This window comes from Trametes versicolor (assembly GCF_000271585.1).
Source record: "Trametes versicolor FP-101664 SS1 unplaced genomic scaffold TRAVEscaffold_4, whole genome shotgun sequence".
NCBI classification, from domain to species: Eukaryota; Fungi; Basidiomycota; class Agaricomycetes; order Polyporales; family Polyporaceae; genus Trametes; species Trametes versicolor.
In genome coordinates this window covers 568,677-596,335 of record NW_007360324.1, presented here as the reverse complement: position 1 = coordinate 596,335, position 27,659 = coordinate 568,677, and the positions used below count along the sequence as shown (strand labels likewise).

General features: G+C 55.9%; 9 protein-coding genes across 9 annotated transcripts; 5 read left to right on the top strand and 4 right to left on the bottom strand.

Annotated features, from left to right (window-relative positions):
- Positions 1-1,474: 1,474 nt before the first annotated feature.
- On the top strand, positions 1,475-2,878 carry TRAVEDRAFT_118782 (Indoleamine 2,3-dioxygenase; the record flags this gene model as incomplete). The annotated part of the gene is made up of 2 exons (XM_008038435.1): positions 1,475-1,756; positions 1,808-2,878. 2 exons carry the CDS (start codon positions 1,475-1,477, stop codon positions 2,876-2,878), a joined length of 1,353 nt encoding a protein of 450 aa, XP_008036626.1.
- A 1,397-nt stretch (positions 2,879-4,275) lies between these two features.
- TRAVEDRAFT_70640 (uncharacterized protein) lies at positions 4,276-8,085 on the top strand. Its single transcript, XM_008038434.1, has 5 exons — positions 4,276-4,591; positions 4,655-4,709; positions 4,766-5,139; positions 5,190-7,242; positions 7,301-8,085. Exons 1-5 carry the CDS (start codon positions 4,406-4,408, stop codon positions 8,035-8,037), a joined length of 3,405 nt encoding a protein of 1,134 aa, XP_008036625.1. The 5' UTR covers positions 4,276-4,405; the 3' UTR covers positions 8,038-8,085.
- A 229-nt stretch (positions 8,086-8,314) lies between these two features.
- TRAVEDRAFT_27847 (replication factor-a protein) lies at positions 8,315-10,567 on the bottom strand. The gene is made up of 9 exons (XM_008037879.1): positions 10,404-10,567; positions 9,811-10,348; positions 9,670-9,757; positions 9,546-9,613; positions 9,356-9,497; positions 8,925-9,303; positions 8,751-8,865; positions 8,604-8,696; positions 8,315-8,541 (listed from the first exon to the last, which is right to left on the bottom strand). Exons 1-9 carry the CDS (start codon positions 10,556-10,558, stop codon positions 8,434-8,436), a joined length of 1,686 nt encoding a protein of 561 aa, XP_008036070.1. The 5' UTR covers positions 10,559-10,567; the 3' UTR covers positions 8,315-8,433.
- Positions 10,568-10,907: 340 nt separating this feature from the next.
- Positions 10,908-15,504, bottom strand: TRAVEDRAFT_70638 (insulin-degrading enzyme; the record flags this gene model as incomplete). Its single annotated transcript, XM_008038433.1, has 15 exons — positions 10,908-11,603; positions 11,662-12,117; positions 12,161-12,269; positions 12,328-12,419; positions 12,473-12,593; positions 12,647-12,860; positions 12,912-12,953; positions 13,010-13,119; positions 13,181-13,707; positions 13,766-14,021; positions 14,076-14,191; positions 14,244-14,805; positions 14,865-14,903; positions 14,956-15,003; positions 15,274-15,504. The coding sequence occupies 15 exons, from the start codon at positions 15,502-15,504 to the stop codon at positions 11,098-11,100; spliced, it is 3,429 nt and encodes a 1,142-aa protein (XP_008036624.1). The 3' UTR covers positions 10,908-11,097.
- A 482-nt stretch (positions 15,505-15,986) lies between these two features.
- TRAVEDRAFT_145345 (cyclin-dependent kinase regulatory subunit) lies at positions 15,987-16,747 on the bottom strand. The gene is made up of 3 exons (XM_008038432.1): positions 16,601-16,747; positions 16,348-16,544; positions 15,987-16,289 (listed from the first exon to the last, which is right to left on the bottom strand). The coding sequence occupies exons 1-3, from the start codon at positions 16,660-16,662 to the stop codon at positions 16,192-16,194; spliced, it is 357 nt and encodes a 118-aa protein (XP_008036623.1). The 5' UTR covers positions 16,663-16,747; the 3' UTR covers positions 15,987-16,191.
- A 180-nt stretch (positions 16,748-16,927) lies between these two features.
- Positions 16,928-17,196, top strand: TRAVEDRAFT_45428 (uncharacterized protein; the record flags this gene model as incomplete). The annotated part of the gene is made up of 2 exons (XM_008038067.1): positions 16,928-17,109; positions 17,157-17,196. 2 exons carry the CDS (start codon positions 16,928-16,930, stop codon positions 17,194-17,196), a joined length of 222 nt encoding a protein of 73 aa, XP_008036258.1.
- Positions 17,197-17,690: 494 nt separating this feature from the next.
- Positions 17,691-23,366, top strand: TRAVEDRAFT_35896 (P-loop containing nucleoside triphosphate hydrolase protein; the record flags this gene model as incomplete). The annotated part of the gene is made up of 27 exons (XM_008037990.1): positions 17,691-17,753; positions 17,803-17,830; positions 17,938-18,050; positions 18,104-18,164; positions 18,216-18,295; positions 18,403-18,434; positions 18,489-18,540; positions 18,591-18,764; positions 18,826-18,997; positions 19,050-19,137; positions 19,191-19,225; positions 19,292-19,404; positions 19,457-19,481; positions 19,533-19,630; positions 19,688-20,077; positions 20,133-20,153; positions 20,209-20,256; positions 20,480-20,678; positions 20,729-20,789; positions 20,841-20,880; positions 21,026-21,094; positions 21,145-21,404; positions 21,464-21,551; positions 21,748-21,855; positions 22,083-22,108; positions 22,166-22,779; positions 23,059-23,366. The coding sequence occupies 27 exons, from the start codon at positions 17,691-17,693 to the stop codon at positions 23,364-23,366; spliced, it is 3,366 nt and encodes a 1,121-aa protein (XP_008036181.1).
- Positions 23,367-23,458: 92 nt separating this feature from the next.
- TRAVEDRAFT_45426 (uncharacterized protein) lies at positions 23,459-24,999 on the bottom strand (the record flags this gene model as incomplete). Its single annotated transcript, XM_008038066.1, has 2 exons — positions 23,459-24,589; positions 24,643-24,999. The coding sequence occupies 2 exons, from the start codon at positions 24,997-24,999 to the stop codon at positions 23,459-23,461; spliced, it is 1,488 nt and encodes a 495-aa protein (XP_008036257.1).
- A 213-nt stretch (positions 25,000-25,212) lies between these two features.
- TRAVEDRAFT_27843 (pre-mRNA-processing protein 45) lies at positions 25,213-27,489 on the top strand. The gene is made up of 6 exons (XM_008037878.1): positions 25,213-25,236; positions 25,292-25,464; positions 25,515-25,579; positions 25,629-26,222; positions 26,279-27,144; positions 27,201-27,489. The coding sequence occupies exons 1-6, from the start codon at positions 25,220-25,222 to the stop codon at positions 27,250-27,252; spliced, it is 1,767 nt and encodes a 588-aa protein (XP_008036069.1). The 5' UTR covers positions 25,213-25,219; the 3' UTR covers positions 27,253-27,489.
- The last annotated feature ends 170 nt before the right edge of the window (positions 27,490-27,659 follow it).

The following is a 27,659-nucleotide window of genomic DNA, read 5'->3' as shown; positions in this document are numbered from 1 at the left end:
AGCCCGCGACAGTGACAGGTACCTCCTCCGGAGGACTGGCTCGTGCCGCCACCGTCTACAAGGACCCACGGTCCATCAGCACTGCACCGTAGGTTGCCGACGGGCACGCTTGACTGCGTAATGTGTCTCGAGTCTAATAACATATCTATTATCTGTGCGCGCCCACAGATCGCATCGACCCGCGCGCGAGCGCAGTCGAGAGAGCGCCCCCGTTTGCTGAGCTCCCCCGGGCGCAAGCTAGTATCATCATGTACACGGCTGGCAGCCCCGCGGATGCCGACTTGTCGGAATGGCGACGTCGTCGTCGTCCCGACCGGGTGCCCCGGCTGTATGGGAACTCGGCGGGGGCTCGAGCCAGCTTAGTCCTGCCGCCGCCGACTGTGCTGGGCTGGCTCTTGTGCGGCATAGGAGTATGATGTGGGGCGCGCCGCGGAGCTCACCCCATCCGAAGCAGGCAGACCAAGCTGCAATCTCAGTAGGCGAACACGACGCCATACGCATCTTGCGCCGCGCTGCACCGTGACACAGCACCTCCGAAGCAAATCTGCCCGGGACGCGCCACGCTGGCGCCCCACACGGCCTGTGTCTGTGCTAGGCAGGTGAGCAGGACCGACCGACGAGACTTGTGCCCTGTTGGGCGCTGCCGTTTTGGGATGAAGGTCATCTACGCAGCCCGTATACGGAGCGTTCGTTGTCATCCTGGCCTGCGATACGAAGTCCGCTCGCCGTAGGTGGAAGCGCGCCACCGAAACTTGCGCCCTAGTAAATCGATGCGACATATATGGCTGGGTGCACTGTGCGCAGGCAAATTAATTGCATTGAGCGCGTGTATCTAATATATCTAAGAAAGCACCCATATGCACAGCGGGCAGCATCTTCGCATTCGGGTGAGTGAGTACGGCTGCGCGCGCGGAGCACGAGGAGCGCCAACTCGTAAGCGTCTTTCTAGAAGCTACGTGAGTACGTACATGCTCTAGAGCAAATTGAAGGGTCGGCGGGGCCGTTGTCGAGAAAGCAATATTCTTTTTGCTGTGACACGCGGAGGATGGCCAATTCGATCTCAACAAATGATGGTCAACAAAGACTTCCCGTTGACCTGGCCGGAGTGAGATGGTTTGTCTGATTTCCGTGGCAAAGGCAGCGCCAAGCGTCGTCCATCGGTGTCCTCGCAACAGAGAGGCCAAAGCTGTATCCGGACGCATCTGCGATGCAGCCCGTCTCTGTTGCGTGAATGGCCGGAAGTTCCAACAGCCCGCTGGCGCTTTGGGCTTGCTACCACGGGTGAATTGTCCCGCGGCTGGTGCAAAAGCGCTTGACGCATAGGTCTCGACATATGTCAATATATATACGACCCCTGCCAGTGAGTCGGAAGATATCCAGACATCCACCTACCACGCCTAGTATAAAGCCTCTCCTCCTCTCTCCTCTCCTCTCCTCCAGTTATTCAGCTATGAACGTCTCTTCCCCCGTCCACATGGTCAACCGCCTCCTCGACAGCACAGGAGAGCGTACCACATACCGAGGTGCCCGCTCCGATGGTCCCACTATTGAGCCATTCAGCAACCGGCTTTTCGACGTCGCCCCAGAATCAGGCTTCATTCCCTCCCAACCTCTCGCAAAGCTCAAAGGCGAGTTCGCGCTCTGGGAGAGGGCATTGGCGGATGCACCGCGTGTCTTGAAGCTCGGCGAAGACAAGGGCGACGAGGCACGGGCGAAGTTCATGGATGGAGAGCGTTGGCGCCAGCAGCTGCGAACGGTGAGTACTTCCCCGAAGATGCGACCGCTTGGGACTCACTCGATCACGCAGTGGCCGGTGCTCGATGCTGCGCGGCTCGGTAACAAGCTTTGCGTCCTGAGGCGGGCCCACCTCGTCCTCACCAGCCTGCAACACTACTACATCCACTCGCTCCCCCCTCAGCCAACGAACGCACCGATTGTCATTCCGAAGCCACTTTCCATCCCCCTGCTCTACGTGTCCGAAAAGATCGATATGCCGCCAATCCTCACGTTCGCGGATATCGTCCTGTGGAACTGGGAGTTGGTCAACCCCGATTTGCCGGTGTCCCTGAACAACATGCGCTTCCTCACGGTCTTCTCGGGAACGGAGACCGAAAGGAACTTCTACGCCCTCTCGGTAGCCGCCGAGATGAGGGGCGCCGAGATGTTGCAGATCTTCGAGCGGTTTATGAACCTGCCCTGCCTCAACGAGCGAAGCGCCGTCGCTGCCGTCGCTCGGGACCTCGAACGTCTAGTCACCGTCGTCGACGAGATATCCGCGATTCTGCAGGGAGCTCGCCAGAACATCGATCCTCATACCTTCTACTGGGCTGTCCGCCCCTGGTGGAACGGCTCGAGTTCCGCCGCCCCCTGGGTCTTCGAGGGTGGTCCTCCTAACGCGTCCTACGACCTCGGGGGCGCGTCGGCCGGGCAGAGCTCGGTCATGCACGCTCTCGATATCTTCCTCGACGTCGACCACGCGCTCAAGCAGACGAGGCAGCCGCCGCCGTCTGCGGAGAACCGCCGTGCGGATACCGGGTTCATGGAGAAGATGCGCCGGTACATGCCCGCGGAGCATCGCGTCTACCTGGCGGAGCTTGCGAAGCGCCCCGTCCGCGAGGTCGTCTTGCGCACGCCCGCGCTCTGTGGGCCGTACAACGCGGCGGTGGACGCCCTGAAAAGATTCCGGGACGGCCACATCCGCATCGGCACCCTCTACATCATCTCGCAGGCCAGGTCTACTCCTCCCGCATATATGGGCGGCGCAGAGGCCTTCAAGAAGCCCACGAGCGATCTTTCTTTGGGCACTGGGGGCAACCCTTTGGGTACGTTGTTGAAGGCCGGCCGCGATGCGACGCAGCGTACCACCCTGCGGGACTGATCTGGGAGCATCGGGGCTTGGATTTTGATATGATACGATACGCACCAGCAGCTATTCACCTCTGAGTATATCTATATAATGGGCGACACACATAGACATAGACGTACCTTACCGCACCGTTGATTCTTGGATTTCTTGTATAATCTAGACCTCCGTAGCATAGTATCCGCCTAGAGCGCAGTAGATGTAGCAAGTAGTCCCGTAATGAATGTGTTTTCTTGGATGCGACGTTCGACCAGGGCGAGTCTCGCCGACAGCGATAGGAAGGGAGAAGATCGTCCTGGCATGCCTCAGCAAAGGTTGGAGGCAGGTGCACAGACTCTGCCATCGACATCATCTGCGAAGGAATATATTCCTGATGGGATATCTATACGTAAATAACGGTCATGACACAAAATTAATACTCACCGTTACTCTTAGTCTCACAACCTTCCCCACGGGAGTCTTAGTACGGTGGGGTAGAGATAAGTAAGAAGAACAAATCCGCCCTTCCTTCCGTCGCGGTCGTCGTCGTCGTCGAGGCAGGAGGTGGTACGCAATCTAAATCTTATCTGGATTTACTTACATATGGAACATTCCCAGGCGTCGACCACGGGCGTCTTACGAGGAACCTTACCCTCATGCATCTGCGATTCCAATGCCACGATCGAGTTCTTAGGGCGTGCTTGCAACAGGCTAAGTAGCTTGCACTAGCATCTTCTACTGTAGGCGCCTAAAAAGCCACGGGAGAGTTGGCGCACACTCTACCGTCCGTGAGCCCGGCTCGACGTTGACTCTACAAACATCGACTCGCGCGGACGGTTTGCGTTGAGTCGCGTTGAGTAAACGGAGAGCCCGCGCTCTATACAGAATGGACATGCGCTATACGGGGCTTACTTCCTACCAAAAAGTTTACGGACGGTTTCACTCTGATCCGGGAGTTACAGCGCGCAGATGCTCTCACTCCGATGAATTCTGAGCTGTGGGTCTAGCTTGGACGTTCTGCTTTATCTCAGAAGCTCGCGGGCGGACTGGGATGTGTACCCAGCTTCAGACTGGGGGAGCCTATGTACGGAACACGGGCACAGACGTCTATTAAGTAGTATTTAATGTGATTTGAAGTGGGCGACAAGTGTGCGACCTGCCTGGACTGGCTCTGCCATTCGTATCCGTTCTCTAGTCGTCAAAGTGGGATGTTGTGTGAGTCAATGACAATGATCGAACATAAAAGCGTGGTAAAGGACGAGAGACAGACAATTGAAGCAGGCGCTTCAAGAAGCAGCTCGGGTAGCCACATGGGCCGGATGCGGGCGATTGGGCGTTGGCTGGGAACGAGCCTGCGCCGATCGCCCAAACGCGCTATAGTATTCACCACCGCGTCCTCAGCCGTACCGCGCTCTCTCTCTTATGCCACCAGCGTGTCTCCCCTCGTCCTTGGACCTCGCTGCACTCCTCGACACTCTCGGACCCACATAACGAACTCGCCCGCTTTCTTGACGCGATATTTCACGACGCGACGCGTGTATACTAGTTCTACCACCGAGCGACATGCCGAGCTCTACGCGCTACCGTCGCCAGTCGACGCCTGGGAGCCCGCCTCTCTCGACCGCCGCGTATTCCGTCTCGCATGCGACGACAGTGGGACAGTCGAAGTTGAACATCGTCACGCGCCTCGCTATCGAGGGTCGCGCGGAGCGCGGCGCGAATGGCGCGGCCATTAAGATATACCTGAAGGTGTGCTCCCCGCGATTGCCACCTTTGCTCGCCTTCAGCTCCGCCTGCTAATTTCAATCATAGATATCTCTTCCGCTGGAGAGTGTTACCCCCGGTTCTTCGATTCCTCTGTTTCCTGGTGAGTTTGCCCAGGGCCCCGCTACAGGTGGAAGCTGACTATTGTCGTGGCGCCAGAGGAAAACCTGAAGATTATGGACTCGCAAGTACATCCTCTGGACGCCAACTCTACTCCATACAACTTCTCTTCCGTCAACTCGCCCCTGCTACACAAAGCTGCACGCGTACTCAACCTGCCGGCGCGCTCCACCCAAACTTATGTGCCGATATCTGCCAGTACAACGTCGTCGGACAACTTGCCACCCTTGGACGAACGGTACACCGGGCAAATCCTTGTGAGCTCGTATCATGTCTCCTACATCCTGCCCAAGGAGTTCCCGCGTCGGGAGACCGACGCTCGGAGCAAAAGGCCATCGAGCGTTGCTCAGTTCATGGCCGCTATTGATTTATGGGTGCCATATCTTACCCAACCCCCACACGCGCCCTTCCTTGTGAGTGATTTGCGCCCCATGCCGCACTTTGCCTACTGACGTTCGCGAAGCTGATTATCCCGACACCCCGATGCCTTTCCAATCACGTCAGGCTGAAGATTTTTCCTCCCAATACGCCAAAGACGTCTTTGTCTCTTGCTTCGTTATCTTCGGCGGACGAAGACCTCGGAAGCTGGGACATGACGTCTGATCCTCACGTCACCCGGAGCGCGTCCGCGCGATTGTCGCGTTCGCACTCATACAACAACTTCGCGGACGACGAATCGAGTGACGCGTCGACATCTGCAGGGTTCTCGGACGGATGCGGCATTCAAGGCTCGTTCCCAAGCACAGACCGCCTACGCATTCGGTGGGCACGCCCTATGAGGCCAGAACAGCTTCCGCAGACAGTAGACGGACGACGTAGAGTCGGTATCAGGGAGGTCAAGGCCACGATGAACTGCTCCGTTCTGGGAGCAAGCCGAGGTCAAGATTACGGTTCCGTGGAGGGTCTCGTAGTGCGCGTGCAATACGAGGTGACGTGCAAAGGCGTATGGTTCCCTGGAGTGGCTACCCTTGTGGGTCTCGACGTGGGATTGGATGGCGGGGAGTGTGACATTACGTGGGTTCCAGGCTTGGAACGCAAGTGGACTATCAGTGGAGATCAAGGATTTACAGGGTATGCTATAGGCCCCCCGCCTACACCACCACTCTCCCGACAGTCTTCAGTAGACAACCCGTCCATCTACGTGCTTCCCTCCTCGCCGGATGCGCGCGGTATGGCCAACGGACTTCCCCCCGCTCGCCACGACTCCTCGTCCTCGACATCGTCACTGCTCAGAGCACCACTACCCGCGCAGCATGTCGCCGACTACTCGTTTGAGAACTCGCCTGCCTCGACTCCAATTTCCTCTCTGGCCTCGCTTCCTATGCCTTCCAGTCCCGAAACCGACCGCAGGAGTCGAGCGTCTTCGCTCAACGGACGATATACCGACTTGGACACGGACTACGAGGATGAAGACATGGCGCGCCCACCCAAGGTTCCGATAACCGTCCATTTGAACATGAACGACCTCCTGCCTCCCGCGAAGCACGATTTCAAGTTCAGGATAACGGGGACCGTGCTGGTCGCGCCCCGCAAGCCTGTGCTCTCACTCGGCTCGCACCGGTACAGATCCTCACCCAACGCGTCACAGCCGCCCTCAGACAGCGAAGCGGATCCGGACGTGCTCGTCGTTCCCCGCTTTCGTGTACTGTGCGCCGACAGAGAGCACATCTCCTGTACCATCCAAAACGACGTCAATGACGCGACGCTCGACGTGTACAACTCCACTGGGGACGTCCGCAACGCGCAGACACGCAAGACGGTCCTCCAGAGAGGAGGCTCAGTCAAGTGCGGGACGGACGGCGCTCGTGTTGCGCTCCGCCCCATCAAGCAGTCCCCATCCCCACCGCCGCGCGGGCGTACAGAGGATAGCATAGACGTTTCTCGTACCGCACGCAGCCGTCCACGAACGCCGAATGGTCTCTCGCGCTGCGACTTGTCTCCGTCGGTCCTGCGGCAGTCGCTATTCACGTCGACGCTGCGGACGCCCATCCGACGGGACGGCCCCCTTCTTATCCCCTCCGTCAAGATCACGGTCACACCATTACCCAAAGCCGATATGTCAGGGCCGCCAGAATACGCCGTACGCGTAAACCTGCCTGCCCCTACAGACACGGACATGGAGTGGCTGGAGTTTGGGCTCGCGCTCCCCAACCTCAACTTGGCTGGCAAGGATGCGCCCGCAGGGGAGGCGCCAAAAGTGGAGATCGCAAGCGCGAGTATCGAGGGTGTGTCTGTGCGCTTTGTGACGAACCCCGTCGTGAAGCCGGAGACGAACGGGGCAGTGCCGTTTGGCGAGGCGAGCGGGAAAGAATGGATCACCTGGGTTAAGGTTCATCTGGGGGACGCGTGTGGTGGCAAGGTCGAGATAATCTACCTCGTGAGGGGCCAACAGGTGCCTGTGGTCGAGAAGCTCAAGGGGAAGGACAAGGCACTCGAGCCCATCACATTAAACGCCCTCCTTCCGAGCTTCTCGCTGCCCGTGGGCGCACTTGAGGTGAATGTGCGGGTCAAGACAGGTACGATCTGGAAGTCCGTACCCCGCATGCATTTGCTGATCGCCGTCCTTATTCGTAGGCTTTGAGATCGCCTCAGTCCAGACGAACCTCAGCCACGAGCAGTCGGTCCCACAGGGCCACCAGCTCCTGCACTACGCCCTCGAGGAATATTTTTACCCGCGCCTTGTCGTCGAGCTTGCAGCATCAGGGCACGAAGCCACGCACGCCCATGCGCACGAATTCGCCGCAGCGCCGCGCCCGATCTGGAGTTGGTCGCAGATCATCGTCACCCTCATCCCCATGATCATCTCCGTCCTGCTTCTCCTCGACCGCCTGCAACAGCAGCAGCTATCCCAGTCGGACAGACCGCTCTTCGCACACGGCACAGATGCGCAGCAGCACATGCGCGTCGCCTCGCTCACCCACTACGAACGCCTCACCGAAACGATCACGGTCACAGCGACTGTAGCTGCGCCGTCGTCGACTGCGGCGAGATGGTACCACCCCGAGTCAGACACGAATCCCCCGCAGGCGGAGTCGCATGCTGGCGCCCCATCTGCCTCAACCGCACCGTCACGCGCGACGCGCTCTTCGATGCCAACCCTAACGCCGACGCCCGTGGTGGCCGACTCGGACGGAGATTCGGACGGGCTGCTGCAGTTCCTGTACGAGTGGCACTTGCACTTCGAGATGCCGAAGCTCGAGTTCCCCCAGTTCGACCCCCTCGACACTGCGAACAAAACGCTGCACGCGGTGCTGGACTCTATTGGTACCGTGTACCGGTTTTGCGCAAAAGTGATGACCTACCCCAACTAAGTCCTGATACACGATACGTGACACTGCACGATGCATGATCTACGACGCTTTATGTATACCCTCCAGCACTAATGACCCTCACTCCCGTACGTATGCACGTTATGAACTTATTGCTCTGTTATTACTTACCCGTAGACGTACGATACCCGCGCCTGCGCGCGACCGGAGGCCCCGGGTTGTTGTTACCGATGCTCGCTATGAGCGGATAATGTACGGATTGGAGACTCTGGCCATGAAAGCATCGCTGTGCTGCTCCGAACATGTTGGACTAGAGATCCGAACACTGCATAGCTGTCGCAAATCAACAAGTTACACGATACTGGTACACTGCGACAAGGGCAAACCGGATGATACAAACTCGACTATCTGAACTCAAAGGTGGTTCTAGCTGCGCGCTCAGTTGCTCCACTCGCTGCGGCGAAGGAGGTTCGCGAGGTACGTAGCCTCCTCACGGTAGTCCAACGGCAAGATGCGCGAGATACCGTAGCGGACACGCGCTTGATCCTGATAATGGAAACAATTCAGTACAGCGGTACAATGTGCCGTAGCGAGGAAACAAAACACACGTTGTAGTTGTCCTGCTTTGCGCGGCAGGCGAAGTTGTAGGTGGTGCCAATGGTGCCCTCCAGCACGCGGTTGAACTCAGTATCATCCCGTTCCTATGAACACAGTCAGCACGGCGCAGTCAAGGACCGAGATCGTCAGAAGCTTGCCTTGATGGCCACAAGATCGTTCGCAGGCATGCCGAAGACAATCAGCCCAACATCGTTAAAACCTTGGAACCACGCTTGACCCGAGTAGTCAGCAACAGCCATCGGGACGATGTATCTGGATGCAGACACCGTGTCAGTGATCTGATCGGCAGAGCAAGAAGGGCCATGCCGAACCTGTGCTCCGGTTGAGGGTAGGACTTGTCGCAGTTCTCGCATCGCCAACTGTCGCCCATGAGCACAACCTTCTTGTTGCAGCCTTGCGATGGACACGCAGGGTATGCGATGTTGTCCCCCTTGATGTGCATGATTGTCGCCCGAGATGAGAAGGTATCGACTTTGTCGGACATGCCCAGCTCCGAGGTTTTGACGTCGTTCAGGCTGCGGATCTCTGCGCGATCGAAGGAAACGCCACCACCAGACGACATAGTGTTCGTGTGGGACTGATAGGTTTGTTCGGCGCCTGCCGCATCGTACCAACCACGGAGATGGTGCGCTTCAGGGATATCAGGGTTGATGATGAGACTGCTCGAACTCATCATCGAGAGGGAGCGGCCTAAATGTTATAGCGTAAATCAGGTGTGTATAGCGAGAAGTTAGACTGCTACCTTGGAAGTCTCCGACTTTGGCGCCCTTGAACGCAATGACCGGGTAGTCCACCTCGTTGTATTGTTCTGCCTGTTTGCCCCACAACGTAACCTTAACGGAGAAACCAGACGCGTCGACCACTGTCAACTCCTTCTTAGGGATCTATGCAACAGTCAATAAGAGGTCCTAGCAGAAATGCAAACATCCCACCTGCTTGCTCGTCGCCTTCGACGTGATTGAGGATAGTTCTCCGACCTCTTTGACGACACCGACGATGTCTAAGGCGCGCGTCAGTCGATGAATGAGAGCCAGCCCACAAGTTGATCAAACATACCGCAAACTGCATCCTTGGCGATCTCTTGGAGGTTCGCGATGGGAGTGAAATTGAACTTCACCGTCGGAACGTCAGCAGCGTCAGGACACTATGCACAAAAAGGTGAGTATTTGAACCACGGCATGGCATATGTTAACCTACCTCTTCGATCTCCGTGTTACGTTCTAAGGCAAGCTCGTACTCGTTGGCAATGTTGGAGAACTTCTTCTTCGCCAGGTTGACCTTGGCCTTGGAGATGAAGTAAACCTTGCCTTCCTGAATGCGGTCGTACAGTTCATCGACAGTGGCATTGAAACCGGTCGCACGAATCTCCCCGCTTTCATCCATGAGCGTGATGTTGAACAACTTGCCCTCGCCTCTCTGGTTCGACCATGTCCGAATCTCGCTCTTCGAGATGACACGAGCCTTGATAGTCCAGTGGTTCTGGTAAGGGCTCAAACTCTCGATAGGGTATATCGCAGTACGGCCGCCTCGATTCCCTTGGGTGGGCTGACGCGAAGATTGAGCAGGAGCGGCAGAAACGGCTGGTTTGGTGGAGGCGGCAGGGGCAGGGGTAACAGCAGCCGAGGGAGACGCTTGAGCCTCGATGCTACCTCCAGCCCGAGCTTGAATGCCGACGGGGTTACCAATCTTCTCGGCCTCCTTCTGAACGACACGCAAAGCCAGAATAATCAACAACCTGGGAGGGAGGTTAATTAAACGCGACGCGACGCGACGCGTCAGGGGACACTCACTTCTTGCCCTGCACGAGATTGCACGTGAACTTTTCGATGACGGCGATAGAGTGCTTCAGAATCTGCTCCTCCTCCACAAGGTGGTTGAGCTGAGTGGCCAGCATAGACTGCAGGAAGTGCTCTCCGTCGGAGACAATGACGCGGTAGCGGTCCATGTTGCTCCCTCCACCGCTGGGGGGTACCCTCTTGAACGAGAGAAACTGCACGGTGGGTTGAGAGTTAAAGAGCTCATCGTCATCGTTCTCAGAGCCGTTGAGACGCGAACATATGCCGGTGGTGAGCTGGGCAGCCATGGTGGTGGTCGATGAGAGAGAAGAGACGCGTCGTGGCTAGGACGCGTCCTGTTTAACCTCACGCGTTCCTTACGTAAGCGTCGCCCATTTAAGATATCCTTCTGGAAGCGCCCATTATTGATCTGAGTCTCGAGCACGGCCAGCCTGATGCTAGTACAGCAGCGTGCATACAGGGGAGGTCCAAATTTAACGAAATGGTATTATTTGTATAGTTGGAGGAGGTCTGTTGAAACGCATTTCCGTTCTGATGTGCTATAAATCTTGCACTGCAGCCCTCAGAGACGCCATCCAAGGTGCAAGGCTGCGAATATGATAATCATGTTGCTCTGAGCGCGAAAGCTGTCTTTCAAAACAAAGATGAGCTAAGGATACACATTAGAAGCCAAAGCAGTGTACGATAATCAAAACTTCGATGTAGGAAGATCGCCCCATTCGACCAAAGGGTGTGGTCGCTCCGACGCCTCCAACGACGCGCGGAACGCCTTGGGGTCCTGCACAAACGTCGCGCCCTCGTTCACGGCCTCGCTACCATCGTCGGCAGCCGGGTATGCCTTCATCAGCTCGGGGACGACCTTCGTGAGCTCCTGGGCGACCGACGGGTCGACCGTCGATGCCTGCGCCAGCAGCGCGTCGCGCCAGTAGCCCCCGAACTTCTCCACGGAGGCGTCGCCATCCGCGCTCAGAGCATCCTTCCATGCCTGCTCGTCAACCTTGTATCCGCGTTCGGCAACCTTCTGGGCGAATGCTTCCATTGCGGCGACCGTGATCTTCGCGGGGCGCGGCTGCTGAGACTTCACATGCACGGACAACTTCGCTCGGCCGGAGGATGACGGATCGACATTCGAGCGGAATAGCGCCAGGATGTCGTCCTTGGTGACGTTCTCCAGGAAGTCCGCATCCTTGTCGCCTGTGTAAATTCCGGTGAGCATCATTAAGGGGGCATAGAGATCGGTCATCAAACGTACGACGGTGGAAGTCGAGGTATCCGTGCTCGATGTGGCCCCAATACCTGTTCACCTCTTCTCCGAGGTTCTTGGGCGCCTCGCGCCACCTCTTCTGCAACGCCGCCTTGTGCTCGAGGAACTCCTCCATGGGCATCGTCTGCAGCTTCTCATCCATCTCCTTCAAGAATGACTCTACGCGTTGCTCCAGGTATGCTGGCCCGCGCTCGCTTTGCACGACGATTCGCACGCCGGTCTGACCGCCCCCGGTGAGGTTCCACTGCGAGGCGGCGACAATGTAGCCGAGCTGCTCGCGCGTGCGGAGCACGTTGAACGCAGGCTCGGAGAGGATGTGTGCGAGGAGCGCGGCGGTCGCGCGTAGGCGCTGCTCGGTGAGCTTGCCCATGTGCATGTAGTAGGTCAAAGATGAGTTTGGCTCGTTCTTGTTCGGCACGGGGGTTTGCCAGATGAGGTTGGAGCCTATTACGAGAAGTTAGCGAAGATTGCATGGGCTATCACGAACGTTTCGTCGTGCCTGATGGAAGCAGGAGCGACCTCTCCAGGACTTCTGAAGCCGGGATGGGCGATGCCTGGAGGATGTCTTCTGCCATCTGAGCCAATCTGGACGCTTCCTATGAGAACAAATCAGCAGTTAGTCACAGGAAGCCTCGCTTGAGTCAACAAACGTACATCTTTGTACATGTTGCCGACTACGAGCATCTGGATGTGGGCCTTCGATAGCACAGCCGCAATGTGGCCTTGAAGCTCTTCTGGCGTAACGGCTATGGTTTAATGTAAGTAAGTTGTTTGATCGCTGTGTGGTATCGCTCCTCACTTGAGACCTCTTCTAGCAGTTCGGCCATGGTCCATTCTCGCTCAGTCAATAGATACCGCGCGTAGTAGTCCGATAGACGGTATGGCTGGCCTAGGAAGAAGTTTTCATACTCCCGTTTCGCCTACAGTTGTGGTGTTAACACATGGTCCCTTGGGAATCTGCAATTATACGCACCTGATCCTTCATGACGCTGAGCCTCTCGGGGTTCACCTTGAGGGCCTTGGCACGCTCGAGCACATCCTTGGCCAGGACATGCAGCTTGTCGTTGTACCCGCTGAGAGTGACGTACAGCCCAAGTGAGTGGGCGCCAAAGTTGTATGACAACCCCGCGAGGTCAGCATCGTACGCGAACTCCGTGAGGCAGTCAGTGACGAGGTCAGCAAACAAGCTACATACATAGTGAGTAACAAGTACGAATAAAAACAACTGGTACTCTTACCGAGTCATGACGAATGCCCGAGCAGAGGAATTGGGTATCGGACTGCAAGAAAAAACCTTAGCTTGTTGGACGGTTCAGTCAATATGATGTGGTCTTACCTGCGAATGTCCATGATGACCTGCGCCTTCGGAACCCAGAACTGGTCGTCTTTCTTGTGCCAGAGCGACGACAGCGGCGTCTCGCGAATGAGGGAGGGCCGTTTCGCGGGCTGAACACGTACCCATCAGCACTCACATACACATACTTACTTTCGACTCAGAAACACCCACCTGCTCGACTTCCCGCTTCTCAACGTTCAAGTTCGTCGGAATAAACTCGTTCGGGCCGGGGAGGAACAGCTCCTTGAGGTCATTCGGCCCGCCCGCCTTCTTGACAAACTCCTCACTAAGCCTTTCGACGCGGTACGGTGTGCCGTACCACGGCTCCTTCTCCCACACCAGGTCCTTGCCCAGCACGCGCTCGAACTCGTCTGCCTTGGCCATGAGCACCGTGCGCGAGCTCTCGACCGTAAGCGTGTCCAGAAGTGCACGCATTTCGCGCTCGCCCCCGTTCACCTGGTCGCTCTCATCCCACTCCTGCGTAAGCTGAGGGGCGGAGAGGAGCAGGTCGCGCGGGACGGGCCACGCCATGTGCTCGGACACCCAGACGGCGTAGTCGTCCGGGCGGCGCTTCTCCGCGAAGCGGAAGCGCGTGGCCGAAATTAGGCTGCGTTCGCGCTGATACCAGGCGGGGAAGGAGGAGGACCGGAGCAGGGCGATGTACTTGAAGACAGATAGGACGAGCGTCTCGTATTGCTCTGAAGTATGTTATCAGTATGTGTGCTCACAAGGGATAAGATGTTCCGAAAGGCTCACCAAACCCTTGGGGCGTCATGTACAGTGTGATCTTGAACATGGCAAATCCTCTGGCAAGGTTCTGGGGGCCAGCGCTCAGGCCGGTAACCCAGCCTTTCTGCTTCAGGTAGGAGTGGAGAGAGCCGGGTCCTTCGTGGCCGAGGAAATGGGCTAGGAAGTTTCCTGGCTTGTGACGCCACATGGGAGGCTGGTACGGCAGAGGGAAGCTGACTTCGAGAGCATGGAAGGACATGATTGTCTGTACTGACACTAGCGTCTAAAGCATAGCGTTAGTGACTAGATTAGCTTTACAGTGAACTTCGAAGCTTACCCCCATCTCATTCGGCCCGAATGGATGATCAGTAATCATGTGCAAGGGTTCCCTGCCACGGTTGGGGATCGGCGAGAAGAGAGAAGCGACCATGTCAGCGAGCACGTCCAGTGGTTCTGCGAACCGAATCAGCACTACTAGCTATATGTGACTTACGTATCAACTCACCTTTACCCACGACGCAGAGGCGCATGCGGCTCGCACAATATTCCCGACTCCACCATTCGACCAACCTGCGACGAGTTTCCCGACCGATCACACCGCCATCTCCTTCCAGTTCGCTGCTCGCAGAGCTTACCGAAGGAGCGGGAGACGCTGCCCTGGAGTCGTTCGGCGTAGCAGCCAAGCTACCATCCGCACTTTTCATTGCGCCATTGCCGTTCAGACTGCCGTTGCCGTTGCCGTTCTGCTTCGCCTTGAGGTCTTTCCCGACCTGCGAGAGACTCTCCTTGTTGCCGGAACCAAACTTGCGCCAAACGTGACCGTCCTTACTCAGATGCTTGTTAACCTGGAAGATGCGCCACAAGTCGCTCTGGTGGTTCTTCTTGTGCTCCGAGTCGACTGCGTTGAGCTCGCGCACAGTGCAGGACGGGGCGAAGAGTGGGGAGTGGAAGAATCCGGCAAAGCGCGACAGGGCACCTGGGAGCGCGGCGGTAGAGACGCTGAAGTAGTAGTTCGTGTTCGATGTACCAGTGTATGCGTTGGAGCCGCCGTTATTCTTCGCAAGGTACTAGATAACGGGATCGTTGAGTAAGGGCGGGTTGGTGAGCGCGCTGGGGGAGAACGTACCTCCGAGTATTCGTTCTCCTTCGGGTATTGCTCGGTCCCCTAGTACGTAACGTGAGGACATTTGGCGAACCAATCGGCAGAGTGCACATACCATGAACAAGAGGTGCTCGCAGAAATGCGCGAGTCCGGGCATGTCATCCTAGCGGCCGGAGATGTCAGCATAATATTCCCATTATCAAGACAGGAAGTCCGGTCATCCGTAACAGAAGTTCAGCAGAACGTGTTCTACTGAACGCGCAGAGCCTGCTGGTCCTCCTGAACACCGAATAATTGTGTATATCGCGAAAGCACCTCATTCAAGAGACGGGACGTTCTCGGTCAAGATATCCCTCGTTCTGGTTGGTAGACCCTCTTGAACCAAGTGTAGGCGGACATGTGGAGACTCAATCACTTGTGGCGAAGCACGTACCGGGTCATACAAGTGGCCAACAGCCACATCCAGACTGGCAGCAGCCTTGTCCGCCTTCATATCGTGAACAAGCATGGCCTCCAGGCCGTTGTCTAGTTTGATTACTCTATACTCGCGGTCATCCTGGGGCGACTTCTCAATAGGCTTGCCGTAGACTTGGTATGGAGTGGGTCCCTTCGACACGCGGTGCCAGGTACCAGTAGCGTCAGACGAATTAGCAGCAGCGACCATGGCAAAGCCCGAGCGATAGCCTAGACCGTGGGGGGAGGAGAGAGAGGTGCGGGTGGAGGTCCGAGAAAAGGTGCGACGACCAGTCGCCGCTAAAAGTCGTAGCATGCCCGCGCGGCCTGTTCGCGAGAAGAGAACTACTTTTGTTCTTCGCCGCTTACGTACGGCATACGGGGGCGCTTCAAAGCAAGAGCAGCTGAGACAAGAGGCAATAGAGAGTCCGAGTGGTGCGATTGGCAGTCCGCAGACTGGCACAGTACCCTGCTTCCAACCGACGCGGTACCCGTCGGAGTCGGACGTCCAGCAAGGGGCTGAAAGGGGCCTTCGCGTTCCGGCGGCACGCTTGATTGACTCGGGCGCCCGACCTCTACGCGCCGAGTTCGCGGGTATGGGTGAATTCAATCACTCACTTCCTCGGACGATGTCTGGCCGCACAACGCCAATGGGCCGTGAATGCACGCAAGTCGGTCAGGTCATCGGAGGCAGCGATGGAGACTTTGGCTTATCGATTCACAGCGTATAACAAAAGAAAGCGACGCGATAGTGCACAACAGAGCTGGAGACGATGTACATAACGGAAATGAGTGACAGAGGCGAGAGTATCCATGAAAGAGGGAGAAACGTGCTAGCCCGCGATAATCCACCGACCGAATTGAGGAGACCAAACGATCCGAACAAGGCGAGCAAGGGTCACTTCCTCTTCGCAGGCTGCTTCCCTGCTGCCCGTGCTGCCTGCATCGCGTCGTAATTCTTCAGCCGGCGAAACAGCAGTACGTGAGGCTCGGGAGCTAAGTGTGGCCATACCAATCAGCCTCCCGGACGCTATAGATCGAACGCGACACGTACCATGCACTTCATAATGCTCCCACCCAAGACTTTGTGTGATACCAATCCCCCGCCACTCCTCCTCCGAGAGTAGTCTCAGCGTCCCGGTGTTATCTTGATTGAAGAACTGCTTCGGGATCATCTTGAAGAGTGGCTTGGGCAGGATGACATGCCGATACTCATACTCTTCGTCCGAGTAACGTTCTGAGTAGTGAATCCTAGCATTCCGGAGTCATGAGCCAATAGTTTCTTTCGAAGTTCACATAGGGCGTACTTCTCGATGTATTCCTCGAGTTTGCGGGCTACCTCCTGTGCTTTGGCGTCTTTCGCTGCCATGTCGGCGTGAGAAGAGTTGTCGAATGAGGATGATGGGAAAATGGTGAGAAGCGCAGGGAGAAAGAGTGGCTACTAGCAAGCGGCGATGATACTGGCTGGAACAAAGCGGGCTCACTCGAAAGAGCAGAGACCAAGCGGGAACGCGGTGAGTCACGCGTGACAGGTCGCATGCGCACGTGATCGGGACGCGTCGTGCTTCTCCGCGAATCCCGGGCGAAGTGGAGGCCTGCGCTTCTTGTCCTCCTCCACCACGTCTCCGCTCCCCATGAACAACTACTCGCAGGACTACGGAAACTACTTCGAAGAGGAACAGCAGAACTTTCTTCTAGGCGACGGCTACTATCATGAAGAGCAGCGTGGAGTACCTGGCAGTTCCGGTATGAATAACGCGCATGAAGACTACGACATGTACGACGACGTTGACGAGCTTTTGAACGACATCGGTCGGTATATGCGCTCAAAAAGGTGTATTTGTACTCACAACATCTTTACAGCGAGATCGTCTCCGTCCCCACCCGACCGGAGTCACCGTGACGGGTCGAGGTCCCAAGTTCTGATGTCCCCGCAATATCGGCAAACTGCTCAACACCATGAATACCGGCATCCTTCTCCACATGCGCAATATGAAGAAGCTCATGAATTGTACGAAGAAGAGCCGTTTGAGGAACAATATGAGCCGCCGCCGTCGTATCAACATAACCCGCCTCGGCCAGAAATTCAATTTTTTGCACGTTCAGCGGAGTCAAGAACGTGTGAGATGCCATTCTATCATAGGGAACAAGAACACGTCATAATTATCTAAACCCATGGCACCCCCTAGATTTTGACAGAGTGCCTCAGCACCGTGGTCCTGTAGCACCCGCCCCCGAAGCGCACAAACGCGCATACAACGACCAATCTTCTGAGTCTACTCCACGCGAAACCCGGAACTGGCATGAGACTCGACTTCGGCCCGTATCTGATCTTCGTACGCCTTTTTTCATATGTTTCATCTTGCTTGTTTGCCTATACGCTTGGTTGTAGCGGACATGTATCGGGGCCTCTTCAAGTTCGGCGTGTTCAACGCTGTACAATCGCAATGCTACGACACGGTACGCTCTCTCGTATCGCTTCGTACGACTACGACTAACAACACCGCAGGTAATGAACACGGACGAAAACATGGTATGTTTCTCCGCCTTCGAACGTCTCAGCTCTGATTATAAGAGATGCAGGTGATCAGTGGTAAGGACCTGGATATTCTTAGGGTATAGAGCGCTATATCATGTTCTGTAGCTCCTACCGGTAGTGGCAAAACGGTGCTGTTCGAGCTCGCCATTATCAAGATGCTGAAGAAATCCGCGGTAACAAACGAGAAAGCAAGATGTGTATACATAGCCCCGACCAAGGTACAGCAACTGTGCATTGTTACGATGACTATATGCGCTCATAAATTGTTCAGTCCCTTTGCACAGAGAAGTCCGATTCCTGGCAGAATAAGTTCACCCCTTTTGGAGCCAAATGTGCGGGCAGTACTCATACATTTTGTCGTTTCGGTACTGAACACATCCCAGGTTCTGAACTTACCGGGGATACTGTCAACTCCGGCCGCGGTGCATGGGGTGATGCGAAGGACGCTACAATTATGTGGGGTGTTTTCGCGTTATATCGACAGTCATGGTACTGATATAATTTCAGTGTCACGACGGTGATTCTTGCGGCTCCTCTTGTCCGCTCGGGTCATATTGACAAAAATCACAGGGAGAGAAATGGGACAGCTTAACGCGCAACTGGTAATAACGAAATTCTACGGCCAGGATGTAACTGGGCTGATTAGTTATCCACAGGCAAGACCATGAATACATTCTCTCGCAGATCCAGCTCTTCCTTATTGACGAGGTAAGTCTGTTCGCCAGGTTTTACCAATTTATCGTGCTCAAGACACACAGGTCCATCTTCTGAATGAATCCCGAGGCAGTACGCTGGAGGTTGTCGTCTCTCGCATGAAGCTGCGCGGGAGCGCCGTCCGGTTCATGGTTGTATCGGCGACGGTCCCAAACGTCGTCGATGTGGCAGATTGGATTGGGAACAGCGCTAGCAACGGGCCCGCCACAGTCAAGGAGGTCCGTCATTCTTCGTGTCTTTGAGGAAAAGAGTGGAGAGACTTAGCTAGCTGTACACAAGTTTGGCGAAGAGTTCCGGCCATGCAAGCTCTCAAGGTTCGTATACGGCACTCCACGCCGCAGGGACACGAACGACTTCGTTTTCGCCAAGGCCCTCGACTACAGGCTCTACGCCATCCTGCAGCAGCACTGTCACGATAAACCAGTGCTCGTGTTTTGCGCCACGCGTAAAGGTGCGTACCCCAACCCATGCAGCTCCGTCTCTCAACCTGATATCTATACAAGGCGTACTGGTTGCTGCCGAGCACGTACTCAAAGAGTACGAGGAGGCCACAGCTAAGAAAGAGACTCTGCCCTGGTCAAAACCTCCAAGGTTTGTCGTTGATCGTCACTATTGTCCATGTGGGATCTTGACTTTTGCCTTAGGGTTGAGCACAACTTCGTCAACAAGCAGCTAGACAGTAAGTCGGACGCAGTACGCATTGATTTGCGCGATTTACAAACTGTAAATTGGTGATCTGCTTCAGAGCTCGCAGCATGGGGCATTGGCGTACATCATGCAGGTCTTACTAGGGAGGATCGAAGCGCTACTGAAAGACTGTACCTCAAGAAGGCCCTCAAGGTCCTCTTCGCTACGTCGGCAAGTCGCTTCATGATATCATATGTCCCGCCTATGCTCACTGGGGTATCAGACGTTGGCGGTCGGTGTTAATCTTCGTGAGTAGTATCGAAGAGGCTATTACACAGAGGCTGAACCATTTTCTATAGCTGCACACACCGTCATCATCAAGGGGGTTAAATTGTTCCAAAACAACGCCTCGCAAGAGTACTCCGACCTCGACGTCATGCAGATGATAGGACGCGCGGTAAGCCTATGCCACATTCTTCGTTCATTGAGAGCATATACTCAGACTCCACATCAGGGCCGACCCCAATTCGACAAGGAGGGTGTCGCGATTATTATGTGCGAGCAGGAGCTGGAAGCCAAGTACAGAGCGCTCGCCCAGGGCCAGACGGTGTTGGAGAGCAGTCTCCACTTCCATCTCCCGGAGCACCTCAACTCGGAGATTGCGCTCGGGACCATCACTGACATGGCGTCTGCGAAGGACTGGCTCCATAACTCGTTCTTGTTTCGGCGTCTGCAGAAGAACCCAGGACACTACGACATCAAGAAGGAGGGAGACAAGTCTTGGGAGGAGAGGATGGACGACCTCGTTACGGACAGCGTGAAGACGCTCAAGAGCGCGGAGATGGTGAAGAATGAGGAAGACGAGGCACTGTCCTCGACGGAGTATGGGGACATCATGAGCAAAGTGAGTTCTAGGCCTTCATCCGGGTCGTATTGGTTGCTTACGCATACATACTCAGTTCTATATCAGACAAGCAACCGTCAGTTTTGTAAGGGACTGTCACCTAATTTTTAAAGCTGACATACACGGCACAGATGATTCTTATCCTGAAACTCTCAGAAAAGGCCACGGTACGAGAGATCGTGAGTTCATAACTGGTAGAATCAATACCCCGGCTTTCTGACCATCAAGTAGCTCGAGACCATCTCTTGTGCAGACGAGTGAGGCGAATCTTCATCAATTTAGCACATGTCTCTCACAGTGATGTTCCAGATTCTCCGACACCAAGTTCAGAGCTGGGGAGAAGCAGGCACGGCTTCGAACAAATGTGCCACTTTCCGTTACTGGCGCTGAGACATTTAATAGGTCTACAACAAGCTGCGCACACATATGGACATCCGCTACACCATCAAGAAGATCGAGAAACCGTCGGACAAAGTGTTCATCTTGATACAAGCGATATTGGGTGCGATCAACCTCTCGGATCCAGAATACAAAACAGGAGAGACACAGCCGTTCCTCGAGTCCCTTCCTATCTTGCGTCATATATCCCGAATCGCGCGGAGTGAGTAACTCTTCCACCCGGTTAATTATTAGCTCATGACTCTTGCATAGCCGTCGTTGAAGTTGCCGTAATGCGAAAGGCCGGAATGCTCGCCAAGAACGCTCTCGAAGTGTGGGTGACATCCGTCGTGTATACCAGGAAAAAACGCTGAGCCGGTGTAAGTATGAGATGTTTGAATGCGAAAGCATGGGAGGATCGCAGTGTTGTCTTCCGCCAGCTCGACGACATTGGACTCAAATCGTGAGCCGTCCAACTTGTTCGCCCTGCTAGTTGCTAACGCTTGCTCGCCAGCCTCAAAGTAAGCACGTCTCACAGCATATATCTAACTTCGATTACAAGTTGTACAGGTCCTCGCCGAACATAACATCACGACGTTTGCGGCGCTGCGAAGAATGGACCCCGGCCTTATCGAATCGGTATGTTCCGCAACGGTGTGATTTGAGCTGCTCGCTGAACACAACTGTAGTACTTGAACAGGAAGCCACCCTTCGGTCACGAAATACTCGCCTCCGTCAATCAACTCCCGCAATATGCGGTTCAGATAACCGAGATAGACATCACCCCTCAAAAGGACGGCGTCGAAGTAGAATTATCAATCGACTGTAGTCTGCTCAAAGACGTCAAGGCGACCAAGGCGAAGAAGAACAAGAAACAGAAGCGCTGGGACATGACTATGGTGTTGACCTTGACTTCGGACAACGCTTTCGTGGACTTTCGCAGAATCTCGTGAGTTGTTCTCCCTCGAGACCCCATTTGTGGTAATTTGACCGGTGATGGTTGTACAGCACGGCGGCTCTCAAGGAGTCTCGGTCGTTTGAAGTCATGGTGAAGTTGACAAAACCCAGTCAAACCGTTATCGTCTACATGACATCCGTAAGCCACCTTTCGGTCAGAGGACGAGCAATAGGCTGACGGTTTTGTAGGACATCTACGCCGGGTTGACGGTCTCCGCCTCGTACAAGCCGAAAATCGACGCATCGGCATTTCCCATCATGGATACTCGTCCTCAAGACGCTTTGGTAGGGCTTATGCACCGTCTTATGCTACACGATGCTCAGCGTAGTCACAGGCAAGAGATATGGAAGGACTTGAAGACATGCCCGACTTCTGGGATATGGGTGATGATGAGGATGCGCCAGGCGAGCACTCTGACGCTATGCCCGAGAAAGGATTATCTGTCATAGCCTCAAACGAAAACCCCGGTATCTATCGTTCTAATCCACTAACCCCCCTTATCCTACTGATTGTCGTCATTTTTGCGCACAGACAAGAAACCTACAGAGACTTCGTCCACGTTCACCGCCGCACCGAAACAGTTACCGAACGGGAATTATGAGTACGTTGGTTTGAACGTTGGCGATGTGCGTTTCTAATCGAAGCTGTAGATGCAATCACGCGTGCAAGGACAAGACCAAATGCAGACATCTCTGGTGCGCACGCCGCTATCGACATTGCTACAAGTCGGTTCTGTCATTGACTCCTAACAGTTGCCGGGACGGACTGGCCAAGCCTCCCCCAATAACCAAGAAAAAGATCGAAATGCTTATAGCTGCGGAATGCTCGTCTCAGTCGGTTTCTAGCACGACCCAGTTCAACGAGGAGAGCCACAAGCCTTCGAAAGCCAAGCCCAAACCGCGGCCCAAGGACAACTCGAAGCCGACTCCACAGTCAGAGCGCTCCTTAAAGCAACTCGAAGCTCTTCACGAACGCATGGGTGTCGAGAAGAGCCTCCAGCTTGGTGGCGGGAATCGGATCAAGTTGAAGCACGGCCTAACCTCTGAGGCGAAACCGGCTCGCAGGCCTGTTCCGAAGTTCGACGTGGAGTTCTCCCAGGTGGCGGAAAAGTCTACCGCGCGCGAACCTCTGGACATCGAGCTTTCTGATACTGACTCAGACGACGATCTTCCTGGCAGCATTCTTGACGCTCTGAAGAAACCGGCACCTGAGAAGAAACCTGCTTCTTCGGACTCGGCCGACTATGCAAACTCGGAGTTCGATGCTCTCATCGCTGAGCTGCCTCTGGTTGACGGCGTTCAACAATCTGGAGGCGAAAGACTGGCTAGTGCTTCTGCAGGTCGAACTGGTGCTGGTAAAGCTTCTGGTGCCCCTCACACTATGGACTGGACGCCGGCCACACCGTCGAAGAAGAGAGAGCAAGCATCACCACAGCCCTCCCCTCTGGCAAAACGGGCGAGATATACTCGCAGCAGTAGCCCACCTATCGAGGTACGGGACATGTCGCAAACGCAAGAGTTCGCGCTAAATTGTAGTCAGATCTCTTCTCCCGAGTATGGCACCCCTAAGAAAGAGACGTCGCTGTTCGCACCCTCGCGCTCGGACGAAGTTTTGTTGTCTCGCGCTCCTGCCCGCTCCTCTCCAGCTACATCTCCCGCTCCTGGCCTGGTCAATGACGAGGAAGGCTTCACCTTGGACACAAGTCTTTTTGATATCATGCCTTCTACGCCAGTCCTGCATGAAACCCACTATGCACCACGGGTCGAGACCTCGCGCGAGTATTTCGACTGGCAGGCTGGTCGACACACAGCTCCCGCGCACGAAGCTCCCAAAACAACGCTTCATTCTGACATGGCCCTAGAACCAGCGAAGGACGAAGAAGCGGTTATGGACGACCCGCTTGCCGAACTCGAGGCTTGGCTACAGAGCGGTGCCGTCGAGTACGAAGAGTGAAGTGGATGATTAAGTATGGAGGGCGTGTACATTAGGTCCGGCTGTACGTTAGGGGAATGTGTATGTAGCTATCGTAGCCCTAAGCAAGCGGATTATGAGGCGGTCGACTTAGAGCCGGCATCTTCCTCCGGGAAGGGGTCAATGTATACACGAAGCCTGTTCCGGAATCGCTCATCCCACTGAACGTCCTTGTCCGGCCTGACAATATCCCACCCCTCCTCGTCTGCCGTCCACCGCAGCTCCTTCTTCAAGCGCTCCGCGCGTAGCTCGACCTCCGTCGGCGGCGGGTTCGCCTTCTCCTCCTTCGTTGGCTCCCGCGTCCCGCGAGAAAGGGCGCGCGCGATCTCAAGCTTCGTTGCCAGAGACGTGTAGTACCCCTTCCTCGCACTCTCGATCTCCGAAAGGAAGTCCCGCACAACGTTTTTCTTGTAGTACGACTCCGACTCTAGGTCGAAGTCGAGATCTGTTGGCGAGAGCTCGGCCTGGTACGGTTTTGAGGGCTCTGCTGCGTCGCCATCACCAGCCTGAACGACAAACGCATCCGCTGGAGGCGCGGTAAATGGCCGCGAGTTGCCTCGGATGAGCTTATAAGCCGCCTCCGCGCCCTCCGCGACCTTGTAGCGCTCATTAAAGAAGTCCCAGATCATAAGCGGGATCTGGGTGAGGCCGATGTAGTTGGTGAAGGGGGTCAAGAGCATGGGGGGTTGGGGAGGAATCTCGGCGGGAGGCGCATTGAGGTGGTGGGGGATGGACTCCGCCGCCTTGGGTGGTGGAGGCGCACGGAGGGCCGGATTGTTGAGTATCGAGAACGCGTTCGAAGAGGGGATCCGGGAAGGCGTAGGTATAGGCTCGCCGTCTCCGACAGGAGTCTCCGCAGCGAGCTCAGTCTCGGGCTCGTCGAACTTGCCGTCGTTCTCCAGAGCGCGCGCGAGCAGCTCTTCCCTGTCGACTGGCTGGAGCCCGTCTGACCAGCCGCGCTTCAAGCCTGCCATGAACTCTTTAAGAGTATGCCGGCCGACGATGACGACCCCGCCATCGAGCTCGCGCTGACGTTTCTCCTCGAACGTGCTCCCAGGAAGAGGCAAGGGCCCGGTAGCGAGCTGTTCCAGTCCGGCCATAATCCGGCGCTCCCTGCGGACCTTGTCCTCGACATGGCGCGCAATATCCCCGTGACGGCGACCCTTGACCATGTCATAGTCGATGGCAGCCGCGACTAAGATGGGCTGGCATCGTTGTCAGTATGTTATGGAGGAGGCGAAGGAGCGTGCGCTCGGACCTTGACGTACTTCCGGAAGTACCGCATGCTTCGTTCATACTCCTGGTCTCCCACCCATTTCGCGCCATAGACGGTGACCAGACGAGGGAGCTCCATGCTGCCCATGGGCTGCTCGGCAAGATCCTTGACCTTCTCGACATACTCCTGACGGATCTTCTTGCACTGTTGGCGGTCGTAGATGTAGTAGCCCGCGACAGTAGAAGTGACGGAGAGGAAGATGAGCCAGTTGCGAGATGGTAGACGGGGACGTTTGTCAAGCCATGACGGAGGAATACCGGTGTACTGCAAGACCGTCCTCACTCCAGATTTTGGAGGCTGGGGGGCTGCCAGAGTGCTCTCGCTCCCATTTGAGCTCATCGTCAGCGATGACGACTGGAGTGCTGTGGACGGTGACCGCGAAGATTTTGGCGACAGAGCTCGCGTCCAGCAGCCGCCGGACGTGTATAGCGATCGGACCTAGCGCCCGTTGCCGGTCAGCGCCACCGCAGCCAAACACGACCACACTTGCTCTGCCACCGCTGTCGCCCGGTCGGTCAGACAATGGCGCTTAGCACATTCACCCTCCACACTCGCGACCATGGCTGCCCTCGCCTCGTAAGCTCTTCTTTCCGTGTTATATGCACTGGTGCTCACGCTATTCATTGGACAGACTCCTCCCCCAACCCTTGAACGCGCCCGTAGTGTCCGACGACGAAGAGGATGTCGTGGTACAGGCTCCAATTCAACAACAGGCGGGCCCTTCGCAGTCGGTGGTCATTCGCCAGGCGGTACCACCTTATGGTCAGAGGAGAGGATGGAAGCCAACCTCGCTTGAGGACTTCGGTACGTTCTAACTGCCAGTATGCCGCTTCTAGCCACTTAGTGCGCTGCAGGGGACGGCGGAGCGTACCCCGAATGTCATGTTGCTCAGTATCCTCTGAACATGGGCAAAAAGAAGGTGAGTTAAACAAGGTTGGGCTCCTCATGGTCACTGACAATCTATCAAGACTGCCGCCGGCAACACATTGGCTCTGCAAGTTGATGCCGAGGGAAACGTCCGCTACGATGCCATCGCCCTCCAGGGCCAGCGTGCGGGCAAGGTTGTGCAGTCTCAGTTCAAGGACCTTGTGCCGCTCTCACATCGAAAGGACCTCGATGAGGCTGAGCGCGCGTTGGACCGTCCTTCGGAAGATGAGGTCCAAGCCACCACGGACAAGACTCGCGCTGCTCTGGAGAAGCTGGTGAATGGCAAGATCAAGGCAGCACAACCCAAGAACGTCCCTGACGGTCAAGGGAAGACCGCCTTCATCCGGTACACTCCTGGTCAGCAGGGTAATGCCGACGCACTAAAGCAGCGCATCATCAAGATGACGGACGTCGTGGAGGATCCTCTGGAGCCGCCGCGCTTCAAGCACAAGAAGATCCCCCGCGGTCCTCCCAGCCCTCCCCCACCCGTTCTCCGGAGTCCTCCACGAAAGGCTACCGCGCAAGAGCAGAAGGAGTGGATGATCCCGCCTTGCATCTCCAACTGGAAGAACAACAAGGGTTACACCATTCCATTGGACAAGCGTCTTGCGGCCGATGGTCGTGGTCTCCAGGACGTAAGTAATATACGGGTCTTCTCTCGCATGCCTTCTAAACGCCGCCGTACTCCCAGGTTCACATCAACGATAACTTCGCCAAGTTCTCGGAGGCACTCTTCGTCGCTGACCGGCATGCGCGTGAAGAAGTCAGGCAGCGTGCGCTCATGCAGCAAAAGCTCGCAGAAAAGGAGAAGGCGCAGAAAGAGGAGAACCTCCGTCTCCTCGCCCAGCGTGCTCGCGAGGAGCGTGCCGGTATCGCCCCTCGCTCCGTCGAAGCACCCAACGATTTGGCGAGACCCACGGCGGCGCGTGCTGCAGCTATGCAGTCTTCGCTCGGTGCGTACGGCTCAGGGAGCGAATCCGAGTCCGAGGAAGAAGAGGAGGATGAGGAAGCAGCGGGTATTCGAGACAAGATGCGTGAGGAGAAGAGAAGGGAGCGCGAGCGGGAGATGCGGATGAGCAACATGGGTACAGAACAACGCGCAAAGATGCTTGCACGGCAACAGAACCGCGACATCTCGGAGAAGATTGCGCTTGGCTTGGCGAAGCCCACACTCTCGAAGGAGAGCATGCTCGACACGCGTCTTTTCAACCAGGAGTCTCTCTCTGGCAGTTTCGCCGACGACGATGCCTACAACCTCTATGATCGGCCACTGTTCCACGGTTCCACTGCTGCTGCGGCTATATATAAGGCTAGTGGGAACATTACAGACGGCAACCAGGAGTCATTCGGTGGTGGCACGGAAGAGGGTATCAACCAGGCTCTCGACAACGATCGCTTTGGCTTGGGTCAGCCCCGCGTCGGCTTCGAGGGTGCACACGACCAGGTGGCCCGGGAGGGTCCCGTGCAGTTCGAGAAGGACACCGGCGATGTGTTCGGACTGGACAAGTTCTTGGACGAGGCGAAGAGCGGCCGGAAGCGTGGTTTGGACACCGAGGTGTAAGTCTACTTCGTCGTCGCGCGTTGCCTGGTACTCATACCTTTTTTTTTCACAGCGGTGGATCGCGCAAGCGACAACAACTCGACAATGCGGACCAGCGCGAGTAACCGTGAGCTTGCATTCTATGTTTCCGTCGTATGTGCTGCCTATGTGTTGTTATAGTACTCTTTGTAATTTACGATGATTCGACTCTTGCAACATCGGAAGACCTAGATATGACCGTAGAGGGAGATCCGATTATTATTTCCTGGCTTACAACAGAGTGGACCTTCCGGAGAACGTCGTCGACTTCAGAAAACCTGACGGGTACAAGTACTAGTTCGCACCTACAGAATAAGCATTGGGGGAAGTGAAGCTACCGCGATAGGCCTGAAGCTGATATTCCATTATGAAAACTTTCTGCTGATCGTTTGCACTCAAGCTAACGGTAAGTACTACAATCGTTCTCTGGCGGAGTCGAGGGCGTGCAATGACAGAATGATTGGTAACTCACAGGACGTGCAAACCGACCGAT